General features: G+C 33.9%; 1 protein-coding gene across 1 annotated transcript in view; it reads left to right on the top strand.

Moving 5' to 3' along the window:
- Positions 1-449: 449 nt before the first annotated feature.
- Positions 450-14,152, top strand: part of LOC106462801 — a 15,889-nt gene continuing 2,186 nt past the window's right edge. The window contains exons 1-4 of the mRNA XM_013922762.2: positions 450-554; positions 2,268-2,309; positions 4,809-4,888; positions 7,514-7,852. Coding sequence (XP_013778216.1) covers positions 2,273-2,309; positions 4,809-4,888; positions 7,514-7,852 — 456 coding nt within the window. The 5' untranslated portion in view covers positions 450-554; positions 2,268-2,272. The remainder of the gene's footprint in view (positions 555-2,267; positions 2,310-4,808; positions 4,889-7,513; positions 7,853-14,152) is intronic.

Here is a 14,152-nt window from a genome sequence, read left to right as displayed (position 1 = left end):
AAGATTTTCAAGTAATGTAGTCAGCTCTTTCTGAGCATCAATAAAAAACTAAAGTTATAACTATAGGATGTTACATAATCCAAAAATAAGTACCACAAACTACGAAGTTGGAGCAGTTACAAATATCCCATTAGAACAATAGAAAATATTGAATTTCACAAAACACTTTGAGGAATATTTGTTTAGAAACATAGAGCAGCCAATTATTGTTTATATTTGGTGTATTTATGATACATGTATCTCCAAGGTAATCAAATTTTCATTGACAAGGAGCGTTGCTTCAAACTCCGAGTAAGTCACCTGCAGGGCGTGAATAATTGAATCTCATTGGAAGACGTACCAACACCTGTACTGAATCCTTCTGTTTCCTGATGCAATTAGATTTTCAAAGAAAGTGGCCACACCCTATATTTCATATAAAATGCTTCCCTATGTGCTGGAGCTTTACTTCTTGTTATATTGGCACACTTCTTGCACATTGAGAAATTTTGCACATTAGTACTTATAGTGAAAGTTTACTACTGATAGTTGGAACTTTGTTCTACATGCAGTTGGTAAGTAATGAGTTTGCTATTGCAATTACCTCCAGTATAAAGTTTATTTTTCAAAATTTAAGTAGGTAGTTAATACCTTTATCCCCAGAAGAATGTGTGTACTTTCTTACTTTAAATACAAATTGAAAAGGTTTATTACAATTATAATAAGTTGTAAATGGGTTTAAGTCTAATATAAAGTTTGAGTTATTAAAAGTCCAGTGTCCAATGAATAGCTTTTCTCCAGTATATAGCTTATGCAATAATGCGTTAAATAAATAACGAATAGGTTTACACCTATTATAAACTCTGTATAATTAGAATTCAAATATATTCACCCACAATATGAATATTGCATTATTACAATTTAGAAAGCTAATGAATACGTTTACCTCCAATCTAAAGTTTGTAACATTAGAATTTGAATAGATACGAATATTATTACTTACAGTACAAAGAATTTGTTATTACAACCTAAATAGCTAATTAATAGGTTTACTTCCAGTATAAAGATTGTATTACTACTATTGAAATATATAGTGAATAGGTCTCCATTACAAAATTTGCATTATTACAACTTAAATTACATGTTTCATTATGACATATTTATCTTAATACACCAGATATTAGTAAATACAATATTTTACGCACTGTGTTACTGATTCAATCTTTATTAAAATAATCTATTATAACTAACTAAATAACAACATATTGGCACTTGGTGAAATGGTTTTATTAACTTTGCACCAGTCAAAACTTGAGATGTTTTACACATTTTAGTGGCTCAGTGGTAAGTCTGTGAGTTTCGATACTTGCGGTGGGCACAACACAAATATCCACTTGTGTAGTTAATTGTTTTGTGCTATAAAATAAACAAAAATAGAAACAATACGGAGAACAGTATTTGTGAACGCGTGAAATATAGTTCTGATAAAATAAAACAGCCAATTTTTTCATGGTATGGCTTATTTAAGAATAACTAAAGAAACAAATTTAATCGCAAGAAATGATAACTAATCTATATTATATAATTCGATGGATACCAACAATGACAATCAATTCGTGTGCTAAACGAATAAATATACGAAAAGAATGTTTAAGATGTACACTTAGAGCTTTACAGTAAGACCAGTAGTAATGCTAATTCTAAGAATGTAACACTAAAACTAAATGTACACTTAGAGCTTTACAGTAAGACCAATAGTAATGCTAATTCTAAGAATGTAACACTAAAACTAAAGAATAATGTATTTACAACAATATATTAAACACACAATGTCTGCCATATTTAAGCTGACGAGGCCTTTCGCTTGATACCAGAGATTCTCAGGTTTTGATGGATATATATATATAGCAGACAAAGAAGTGGTTGGATTTTATATGAGTCAATTACAAATCATAATTAGATTAAGAATTAATAACACAATATTACGTATTTATTTCAACAATAATCATTTCGTTAATATTATTTATTTTTACTTGAAATAATTTAACTGATCATTGAGAAGAACTTTCAAACTAGTCCTATCTTAGTTTATCTGTTGGTAAGTTGAAGATTAGCAATATACTTCAAATGATTTTGTATTCATGAAACAAAGACTGGTATCCATTGACTCAAATGACGATACATTCTTGTTAGTATAATAAAGATGACAAAGACACCATCCTTTGATTATTTGTTAAATTATGATATATACTCGAAAATAAATAAATAAAACGTTCTTTTCTTTACAGGCACAATGAAGCAGAAATGGATAATCTTTCTGTCTCTTTTGGGTAAGAATAAATATTTTGTGCTAACTTCATTTTGTGTAGGAGTATTCACCAGGTTAAATTACAAAACCCTATAGTGTTCAAATAAACAACAGGCACTGAGCTCGTAGAGAACAAAGTTCTTAACGCTTGGCTGCTCCAAAAATAAGTACATTATATTACAGGATTTCAGTAATAACGGTTTATGTTCAAATCATTAGGTTCCAGTAATAATGGTTTATGTTCAAAACATTAGGTTCCAGTAATAATGGTTTATATCCAAAACATTAGGTTCCATTGATAATGGTTTATGTTCAAAACATTAGGTTTCAGTAATAGTGGTTGATGTCCAAAACATTAGGTTCCAGTAATAGTAGTTTATGTTCAAAACATTAGGTTCCAGTAATAACGGTTTATGTTCAAAACATTAGGTTCCAGTAATAATGGTTTATGTCCAAAACATTAGATTTCAGTAATAGTGGTTCATGACCAAAGCATTAGATTTCAGTAATAACGGTTTATGTTCAAAACGTTAGGTTCCAGTAATAATGGTTTATATCCAAAACATTAGGTTCCATTGATAATGGTTTATGTTCAAAACATTAGGTTTCAGTAATAGTGGTTGATGACCAAAGCATTAGATTTCAGTAATAACGGTTTATGTCCAAAATATTAAGTTCCATTAAAAACGGTTTATGTTCAAAGCATTAGGTTCCAGTAATAATGGTCATGATCAATGCATTAGATTTCAGTAATAACGGTTTATGTCTGAAGCACTAGGTTCCAGTAATAACGGTTTATGTCCGAAGCACTAGGTTCCAGTAATAACACTTTCCGTCCGAAACATTATGTTTTAGTAATAACGGAATTTTGAGGGCAATATTGATTTGTTTACTGGGCTTGCTGAATAACAAAAGTAAATGAAAAATCACTTACATTACTAATTTATATTTATCACAGTTGCATCATTCGTTTCGTCAGTGATAATTATCATACTTTTGTAACTTATGTTATGTGTATATTATCACAAGAGTAATACAATGTTTTTACCTCAAAGTGTATATTGCGAAAGTACCGTTATTAATAGTAAAATCATATCCGTCGCTTTTAATAAAGTCTGATCTTCCTTTTTATCTCAGCTTAGCTCAAGTTTAAGAAGGGATTTTAATCTTTTCTCCAGACTAATTCAGGGATAATAATGACTTTATATTTTCTCCAAATTAGTTCATACTTTCTGACGACAGCACCTTTATAATTTATGTAGACTAACCTAGAGTTACTGACGACGGGATCTTTAAAATTTATGTAGATTAACCTAGAGCTACTGACGACAGGATCTTTAAAAGTTATGTAGATTAATCTAGAGTTACTGACGACAGGATATTTATAATTTATGTAGACTAGCCTAGAGTTACTGACGACAGGATCTTTAAAATTTATGTAGATTAATCTAAAGTTACTGACGACAGGATCTTTAAAAGTTATGTAGATTAACCTAGAGCTACTGACGACAGGATCTTTAAAATTTATGTAGATTAATCTAAAGTTACTGACGACAGAATCTTTAAAAGTTATGTAGATTAATCTAGAGTTACTGACGACAGGATATTTATAACTTATGTAGACTAACCTAGAGTTACTGACGACAAGCCTTTATAACTTATGTAAATTAATCTAGAGTTACTGACGACAGTATCTTTATAATTTATGTAGACTAACCTAGAGTTATTGACAACAGGCCTTTATAACTTATGTAGATTAATCTAGAGTTACTGACGACAAGCCTTTATAACTTATGTAAATTAATCTAGAGTTACTGACGACAGTATCTTTATAATTTATGTAGACTAGCCTAGAGTTACTGACGACAAGCCTTTATAACTTATGTAGATTAATCTAGAGTTACTGACGACAGGATCTTTATAATTTATGTAGATTAATCTAGAGTTACTGACGACAGACCTTTATAACTTATGTAGATTAATCTAGAGTTACTGACGACAGGTTCTTTATAATTTATGTAGATTAATCTAGAGTTACTGACGACAGACCTTTATAACTTATGTAGATTAATCTAGAGTTACTGACGACAGGATCTTTATAATTTATGTAGATTAATCTAGAGTTACTGAAGACAGAACCTTTATCCTTTCTCCAGACCACCTTAGGGTTACTGACGACAGGACCTTTATCCTTTCTCCAGACCACCTTAGGGTTACTGACGACAGGACCTTTATCCTTTCTCCAGACCACCTCAGGGTTACTGACGACAGGACCTTTATCCTTTCTCCAGACCACCTCAGGGTTACTGACGAGGGTTGCACTATGAGAAATCGATTCAATTCTGAAGAGCACACCGAAACGAAGTTCGGTCATATGTTTAACGGTTTTTTTGTTGTTGTTTTGTTTTACGAGAGCTCGATCAAGAAAAAGTAAACATACCTAAAGGATAATTATAACTGTTTATTTGTATGAATAAATGTGAGTTCTTGTGATTTGAATACACTTGAAAAATATTTACAGGACTATTCACTATAACTTTTGGTGAAAGAAAAAGGTCAGCATCAAATACTGAAGTTGATGAAAACGATCAAATTCAAGCAGTAAGTTTTCCTTTCATCAACATTTCTATAAAGGATGTAATTTTACACTAATGTTAACTGTTGATCACAAAAACATACCCTCATTGATCAAAACTAAAAGTACATAAACGTAATTTAATATGTAGTTCTTAGGTTCTCATTTATAGTAATTAGCGATACAACAGGAAGGAGTTGATAGTGTTGGATGATCATTGAAAATGGTGATGCTTTCTTTAATAAAGAGTTCGTAATCTGTGGCTCCGGAGTTGAGAAGTTTTCTAGAACTATGGGATGGTTGTTATTCTCAGTGCAATAAAGATTCGGGTGGATCAGTTAGCTTATATTACCTTTTTGCTGAAATTCCCATGTGCTCATGTGCATGTGTTTGTGGTGACGTGTAGTTTTACCAATATAGGTAGCTTTGCAGCAAGAGTCGGACCTAGAGGTGATTCCATCGCCACTCCGTCTATCTGATTATAAAGATGACCATTAAAAACGAAGTGATTGTCCTTGAGGGCCAGTTTAAGCTGTTTGAATTTTTTTATAGTTAAAGTTAGAGTGCTGAGCGTTTTCGGTAGGGAATAATTGTTTACTAATTATTTTAATTGTTTCCTCTTGCAAATATTTTCCTATGTTATTACGAATGTCAATGGCTGGATAATTGTCCCCTTTATTATAAACCAGTATGATGATACTTATCATGCCAAGAAGTTTTTAAAATACCTAAACTTACAACATCCACGTATAAACTTTACATGTGAAATGGAAGAAAACAATAACTTAGCTTTTTTTTTAGACGTTCAAATAAACAATCTCTTTGCCACATCTATTTAACGTAAGAAAACATTTTCTGACTTATAAACTCGTTTCGACAGTTTCATACCAGACTCCTTCAAACACAACTTTGTTATAACTCTTCTAAACATAGCTTAAAATATCTGTTCTGACTACTTCTGTCTTCTCTCAGAGATTTCAAAAATTCATAACAAAGTAATGGTTATTCCTTAATCTCTTACACTCTATCACACAAAAATGTTTAACAAATAAACACTGTCTCAAAATATCCACTAGTTCTTATCACTACTTTCATTGGCAAACAAAGTTTTCAACTCAAATATCAAATTCATAAAATAATCAAAACATATAACCCACAAATTAAGTTACGTTTAGTATTTACGTCAACATTTAGAATTAAAAATATGTTTAAAACCAAAGACACTACCCATTCCTATGCGCTTGTAGGTCGTATATAACAACACTTGTGATAGCTGTAAAGCTACCTATATTGGTAAAACTACATGTCACCTACAAATACGTGCACACAAACACATTGGAATTTCAGCAAGAAGTGGATGTAAGCTAAGTAATCCACCCGAGTCTTGTATCCGGATGTAAGCTAATTAATCCAACCGAGTCTGGTATCCGGTTGTAAGCTAAGCAATCCACCCGAGTCTGGTATCCGGATGTAAGCTAATTAATCCACCCGAGTCTGGTATCCGGTTGTAAGCTAAGTAATCCACCCGAGTTGTGTATCCGGATGTAAGCTAAGTAATCCACCCGAGTCTGGTATCCGGTTGTAAGCTAAGTAATTCAACCGAGTCTGGTATCCGGATGTAAAGTAAGTAATCCACCGAGTCTTGTATCCGGATGTAAGCTAAGTAATCCATCAGTGTCTTGTATCCGGATGTAAGCTAAGTAATCCACCCGAGTCTGGTATCCGGATGTAAGCTAATTAATCCATCAGAGTCTTGTATCCGGATGTAAGATAAGTAATCCACCCGAGTCTGGTATCCGGATGTAAACTAAGTAATCCACCCGAGTCTTGTATCCGATTGCACACTGAGAATAACAACCACCCCATACTTCTAGAAAACTTTTCGATTCCGGAACCACAGATTACGAACTCTTTATTATAGAAAGCCTCTCTATTTTCAATGATCACCCAACATTAAATAATAACATCAACTCCTCCCTGTTGTCATTAATGTTTAATCAATTCCGGATTGTCAGTGTTTTTATTTGATATTTATTACTATTTTAAAGATACAGTGTTTATACTCATATTTAAACCTTGCTTTATAATGTTTTCTTTCAACAATGTTATTTATTAAACTTGTACGCAGCCCGGCATGGCCAGGTGGTTAGGGCGCTCGACTCGCAGTCTGGGGGTCGCGGGTTCAAACCCCCGTCATACCAATCATGCTCGCCCCTTCAGCCGTGAGGGGGGTATAATTTGACGGCCAATCCACTATTGTGGTAGCCCAAGAGTTGGCGGTGGTTGGTGATGACTTGCTTCCTTCCCTCTAGTCTTACACTGCTCAATTATGGACGGCGTGCGCAGATAGCCCTCGTGTAGTTTTGCGCGACATTCATAATAAACGTGTATCGCACATTCCATTATATTGACACAATTTAAATTTGTTCTTTCTAAGCTTCCGATTAAATAAGAAAACTCGCTCAATGCTAATGTTGTTTTTTGTAGTTCAAATATTTTGAAGTAACTTTTTTTGAGATATTAACATTGATGTTGGAAGTTAAGGAAATTCCGAAACGTCCGTATTAAAGATGTTTTTGGTATTACCGTGTTTTTTAATATTTATGATACGTCAGGGATATATCTTCATTCAAATGTCTATACCTTTCTAGGAGAACATATTTATCCCTATCTATCTACAACACGATCACCCTGCAGTCTATGAAGTTCCGGAGTCCGTAGCAAACTATCCGCGTTCAGACTATGGTAATGATCAATTGGTTCTTTCGTCACCTGGGCCTTCTTCGAATATTCTTCCACGCCCGAATGATCACTCAACAGTAGGGATAAGGTATGAAGATGGACATAGCAACTATCACATCAAAATCAACCCAATTCCTGGAATACCTGGAGAAGATTATCCTGTGTTTTCACAAGTTCCCTTCACCAGATTTAGATGCAAAGATGTGCCCTATCCTGGATTTTATGCTGATGTTGAAAGTGGATGTCAGGTAAAACATTCGTATTTATGTTTTTTTAGTCAATTACCTGTAGCTTTGTAGCAATATTATTATTGTATGTATCTGACAGAGCGTTATATCCCATAATTGTTTATTATTTCAATTTAAACTGACATTGATACTTTGTGTGGAGTAAGATATTATGCCTTATACTTACCGATTCCTTGTTTTTAGTTTCACACTGAGCTCGAGAGGTGCGTTTTGTATTTTTATTGTACCTTAAATTCTAGACTGGCATCAGCAGTGTGTGTCGTAAGTTTGGGAACATTTAATATAATATATAGTTACTTGTCTTAAACTCTATCCTGGCGTTAGCAAATAAATAAATAACATTGTGTTATTTATCTTTACTGTAATACTGATTTCTAAGTGAGTTAAATAAAATTAGTAGCAACTACACTTCAGTTACCGAATCTAGTGCAGATCATAAAAGTCAGTGTTTATGCGACTAATGATATAAATATCATCTAAGCCACTACTATCTCTCTTGTATCTCAACCGGCCTAATGAGCCCTGTTGTCCCCCGTGGACAGCGGTAAGTCTACGAGCTTATAACGCTAAATCCAGGGTTCGTTTCCACGCGTTTAACACAGCATATGGTCCAATATGTCTTTACGAAAAACAAAACAAAACAACAACAACCAATAACCAGAAACAGACAAACTAAACCCTGATATTTGGCGAATGTCTTCTTCGGTACTGAAAATGGCAGACATATTCTTCTTTTCTTTCACTCTTGACGTCTTAGAGTTTGGTTTATTCATACTGATATTGATAGCAGATGTAGGTATGGTAAGTACGTATATTGTACGTATCAACTATTGTTGAATTTTTGAATTTTTAAGTAAGCATTACGTCTTGTTTTATACCAAGGTTAATTATCACCCAAAACATTATATGTTTGTTACAGTTAGTGTCTGTCAGCTGGACTTCAATCTTCTACTCTTTGATTTAAGTTGACATTGAGTGGGGAATGTAATATATTGAAAGTATTCGGTAAAACGTTGGGATGACTTACTTTCCTCACTCAAAAAAAGATGAAATGATTCAGAAAGTAAAAACGTTAGAATGGATTATTGTTACCTTTAGTCTTACGTATGTGTCGAGCGAATGGCAGATAGTCCATGTGGTAAGAAGTGAGAACTGACTGTGTGAAAAGCATAAAGTTTTGGAGCATATTAGTTTTTTACTTCTTAATGTCTAAATGACACTAATTGTATGGAAAAGCATGTAAAGGAGGCGTGTATTTAAATAGTCTCGCTATTCATTTTTAAGAACTCTTTATAGAAAGCGAAGTGAACCAGCAGAAGTCAAACGTTTAAGTGAAGAGTGTGAGCTACAGAGATTTTACTCTTTCAAGAAAAGTCTCGGAGAACAAGAAATTAAAATTAATACAAATAAACCTATGGCGAGTTTCAAAAGGAAAGGAATTTTTCGCCTAGATAGATTAACTTAGAAAAAAAGTGAGGTAACTGTGGGTTTGAAAATATAATTACTCGAAAATTAGTGCCCCCCCCCCCCGATGAGACAGTGGTAAGACTACGGATTTATACTGCTAAAATCAGGGGTTCAATTCCCCTTTATGAACACAGCAGATAGCTCGTTGTGGCTCTGCTATAAAACACATACAAATTAGGGAAATATTATTTTAGTATGCCCCCTTATAGAGTTTGCTTTGATGGTTATAGCACTCAACTTGCAATCTGCTGGTTGTGGGTTCTAATCCTCGTCACCGAACATGCTCGCCCTTTCAACCTTGAGGACGTTATAACGCGACGGTCAATCCCACTATTCGTTAGTAAAAGATTAGCCTAAGTGTTGGCGGTGGGTGGTGCTGACAAACTGCCTTCCCACTAGTCTATCACTACTAAATTAGGATCGGCTAGCGTAGAAAGCCCTGAAGTAGTTTGCGCAAAATTCAAAACCAACCCAACTTTGAGGGGTATATTCTTAATGTTCAGATGTTATCAATAGCTTGTATATTTTACGGTAGATCGAGAAGTTGCGTGAAATCATGTTCATTTCACAGTAATGTGTTGTATACCACCAGCTACATCATAGTAACTGCAATACTTCAGTCAGTAGAACATGTTTGCACAGATAGAAACAAACTGCCAAGTTTAAAACCTCTGTGAATCCGATATAGACAACCTTAATTTTAACCCGTGGACCGGGAACATAATTAGTCGACAGCACCCACCGCTTGAAGCGACTACTATTTACGGAATTGTGGAACTTACTATCACTCTTATAACGCATGCACAGCTGAAAGAGAGAAATGTGTTCGGCAGCACGACGTCTGGAATCCGAGACTCTCAATGCACAAACACCAGATCATTCTCGGGACCATGCACAATGAAAATTTTCAAAGAATAAATAACCGATTACTTAACTGGTTAGTCACAAACAAAATTTTAAAAAATCGAGCTGAAGTGGAGGCAGGTATGTTAAAGAAGTTCTTAAAGTAGTCGCAGTAACTTTGGAAAAGAAAAAAAATACATTGTATGAATGTAGGAGAAAATATTTGTTACTCTGGTAAACAAAGCAGCTGGGAAGATGATAGATTCAACACAAAAGAATTAAAAGTGTCTTTAGATCTGCAATGTTTAAGGTATATATATTAAAACTATATAAAAATACAACATCAGAAATTTAAGTATTACAACTTTTTTCTTGCATTTTTTAAAATAACAAATAAGTGCCAAGAAATATATAAAAAAGAACGGACACAAGAACCTGCTACCCAAAGCCAGATAGACTAGGAATATTTATTAGATGGCATTCGTTTTCTTCGACCTAAAGTCATCTGTAAAGCAGGAACCTTCATTAGATGATGTTCGTTTACTATGGCCGATAGCCAAATGGACAAGAAACCTTCATTAAACAGTATTCGTTTTCTCTCAACCTAAATTCTGCTGTAAAGCAGGAACCCTTCATTTTATGGTATTTGTTTTCTTTGACCAAAAGTCAACTATGGAGAAGGTATCATTGTTAGGTGATATTCATTTTCTTCGACCGAAAAGCTAATAGAGTAAAAACCATATTAGACGGTATTTATTTTCTTCGACCAGTAAATCTGGAACCTTCAATAGATAGCATTCATTTTCTTCAACCTAATGTGAACTGTAAAGTAGGAACCCTTCATTGAATGGTATTAGTTTGCTTCGACCTAGTCTTATTGTTAGACATGCAAGTCCTCTAATCATGTCAAAAAATCTTTTCACGTGTAAAGTGCAGTTTGGAAATGCTTCTTCCAATAATCACAATTCCTACAAAACTTTTAAAGAAGTCTGTCATTATTTGTTTCAGAAACAACATGGTGATGGAGTTGTAGCTCATACTATGATTGTATTTACTGCATTTTTCCATAAGAATTCTATGGTTTTCGTTATTTCCGAGATAATATTATGCTTCTCATTACAGCCTAAAAATGAGTTCAGCTAAATGTTCGATGTATTCTTTCACAAATTATCTTAAGGTTAAAGATATATTCATTTGCATTTCGTCCAATCTCGCAGCAGTTTGTTGGCAGTTCTTAGCTGTATTCCAGTTATTTGTCTGCAACTACCTTGACCTCTGGTTTGTGTTAGGAGACATCCTTTTTTGTCTTTTATCACTGATTTTCTTGCTTGTTGACTTTTTGCCCTTTTGTCGTTGGTACTTAGGCTGTACTCGATGCGCTGGCATTTTTCATATATCCAGACCTTTTCCACCTTCTGCAAGTTACGGAATCTCAATATTTTTCATGGTCCATTTGGAAAACATTCTTTGCCACGTTCAAGAATTTGAAGGTAAAACAGTCCACCTCTTCCTCTTTTTTTATCTTAGAAGTAGTTTATTAGATGTTATCTTTGAACATATGTGCCCAGTCAGAATAAAGAACAACCAAAATGCGTGTATGTCGGTAGTGCACAAGATTCTTTATGTATAGGATTAGCCAGTAACCAACAGTTAAGTCAATATTGTTGCATACCTACACAGGTTTACAATTTAATATTTTTCTACAGACAAACACACTTCAAATCACATTTGCTATATTATTTACTATTAATCACATTGGACTAGGATAAGACAGAAGTAGTTTGGCAAAACGTTTAGAATTTGGTCCTTAAAACCAGGACATCCCCCAGTGGGACAGTAGTAACTTTACCAACTTACAACGCTAAAATACGGAGTTCGATTCCCTGCGGTGGACAAAACAGATAGCTCAATCTGGCTTTGCACTAAAATAAAACATACAGATTAAAAGTAGAGTTTTTGTAATACGTTCGGTCCTGATATACCCACTGTAATACGTTCGGTCCTGATATACCCACTGTAATACGTTCGGTCCTGATATACCCACTGTAATACGTTCGGTCCTGATATACCCACTGTAATACGTTCGGTTCTGATGTACCCACTGTAATACGTTCGGTCCTGATATACCCACTGTAATACGTTCGGTCCTGATATACCCACTGTAATACGTTCGGTTCTGATATACTCACTGTAATACGTTCGGTCCTGATATACCCACTGGAATACGTTCGGTCCTGATATACCCACTGTAATACGTTCGGTCCTGATATACCCACTGTAATACGTTCGGTCCTGATATACCCACTGTAATACGTTCGCTCCTGATATACCCACTGTAATACGTTCGCTCCTGATATACTTGCAGCTATACTTGGTTACAAAAGAGAAAAACAACAAGTAAAAATCTCAATACACAATATTTGTAATATATCAGCCACACATGTTACACCTATGCTACGCTACGCTTGGTCTAATGACAAGGCCAGAATCTCTAAGCATGTAATTAATTCAAAAGAACAAATAGGTTATATGTATATTCCCTTTCTCAACAATTGCGTCTTCTCATTTAACATACACAAACTTGTAGGAATGTGAATCTGCATTAAATATCACGAAAAATTTACAGATTAAGGCAAAAATACATAATTTTCCGAAATTGTTTTCTATAACTTACCCTATATAATAACAGAAAGTGTTAATTTAAAATGAAAATAAGTACATTTAACCAATACGAGGGTTGTTAAATATAATGCTGGAAGGAAATTAACACCCATGTAGAAAATTTCTTAGACTTGTTGGGCATTGTTTTACGCATTAAAGAATGAATTATACACCATATGGGAGTCTACAATGTTAAAGAATGAATTATACACCATATGAGAGTCTACAATGCTCAAGAATGAATTATACACCATATGAGAGTCTACAATGTTAAAGAATGAATTATACACCAAATGAGAGTCTACAGTGTTAAAGAATGAATTATACACCATATGAGAGTCTACAGTGTTAAAGAATGGATTATACACCATATGAGAGTCTACAATGTTCAAGAATGAATTATACACCATATGAGAGTCTACAATGTTAAAGAATGAATTATACACCATATGAGAGTCTACAATGTTAAAGGATGAATTATACACCAAATGAGAGTCTACAGTGTTAAAGAATGAATTATACACCATATGAGAGTCTACAGTGTTAAAGAATGAATTATACACCATATGAGAGTCTACAATGTAATAGTGTCCAAAATTAACACCGAAATTATAACCACATATCTGGTACGAATTTTTCTTACAAAGCAGTTTTGGTAAGATAATGTTACTACCTGTTATCTGTTTCTTTGAGAAGTACTAAACTGTTGTAATCTATATCACTGTACCAAAGAGAGCATTTAACTACCGCTACTTATATAGTGTAGTCTATATCACTGTACCAAAGAGAGCATTTAACTACCGCTACTTATATAGTGTAGTCTATATCAATGTACCAAAGAGAGCATTTAACTACCGCTACTTATATAGTGTAGTCTATATCACTGTACCAAAGAGAGCATTTAACTACCGCTACTTATATAGTGTAGTCTATATCAATGTACCAAAGAGAGCATTTAACTACCGCTATTTATATAGTGTAGTCTATATCTCTGTATGGAGGAAAGCATTTAACTACCGCTACTTATATAGTGTAATCTATATCCCTGTATGGAGGAAAGCATTTTACTATCGCTACTTATATAGTGTAGTCTATATCCCTGTATTAAAGACAGCATTTAACTACCGCTAATTTTCTAGTGTAGTCTATATCCCTGTATCAAAGACAGCATTTAACTACCGCTATTTATATAGTGTAGTCTATATCTCTGTATGGAGGAAAGCATTTAACTACCGCTACTTATATAGTGTAATCTATATCCCTGTATGGAGGAAAGCATTTTACTATCGCTACTTGTATACAATAATCTATATCACTGTATCAAAGACA

This window comes from Limulus polyphemus, unplaced genomic scaffold (assembly GCF_000517525.1).
Source record: "Limulus polyphemus unplaced genomic scaffold, Limulus_polyphemus-2.1.2 Scaffold1255, whole genome shotgun sequence".
Lineage (NCBI taxonomy): Eukaryota > Metazoa > Arthropoda > Merostomata > Xiphosura > Limulidae > Limulus > Limulus polyphemus.
This window is presented reverse-complemented; position numbering and strand designations above follow the sequence as displayed.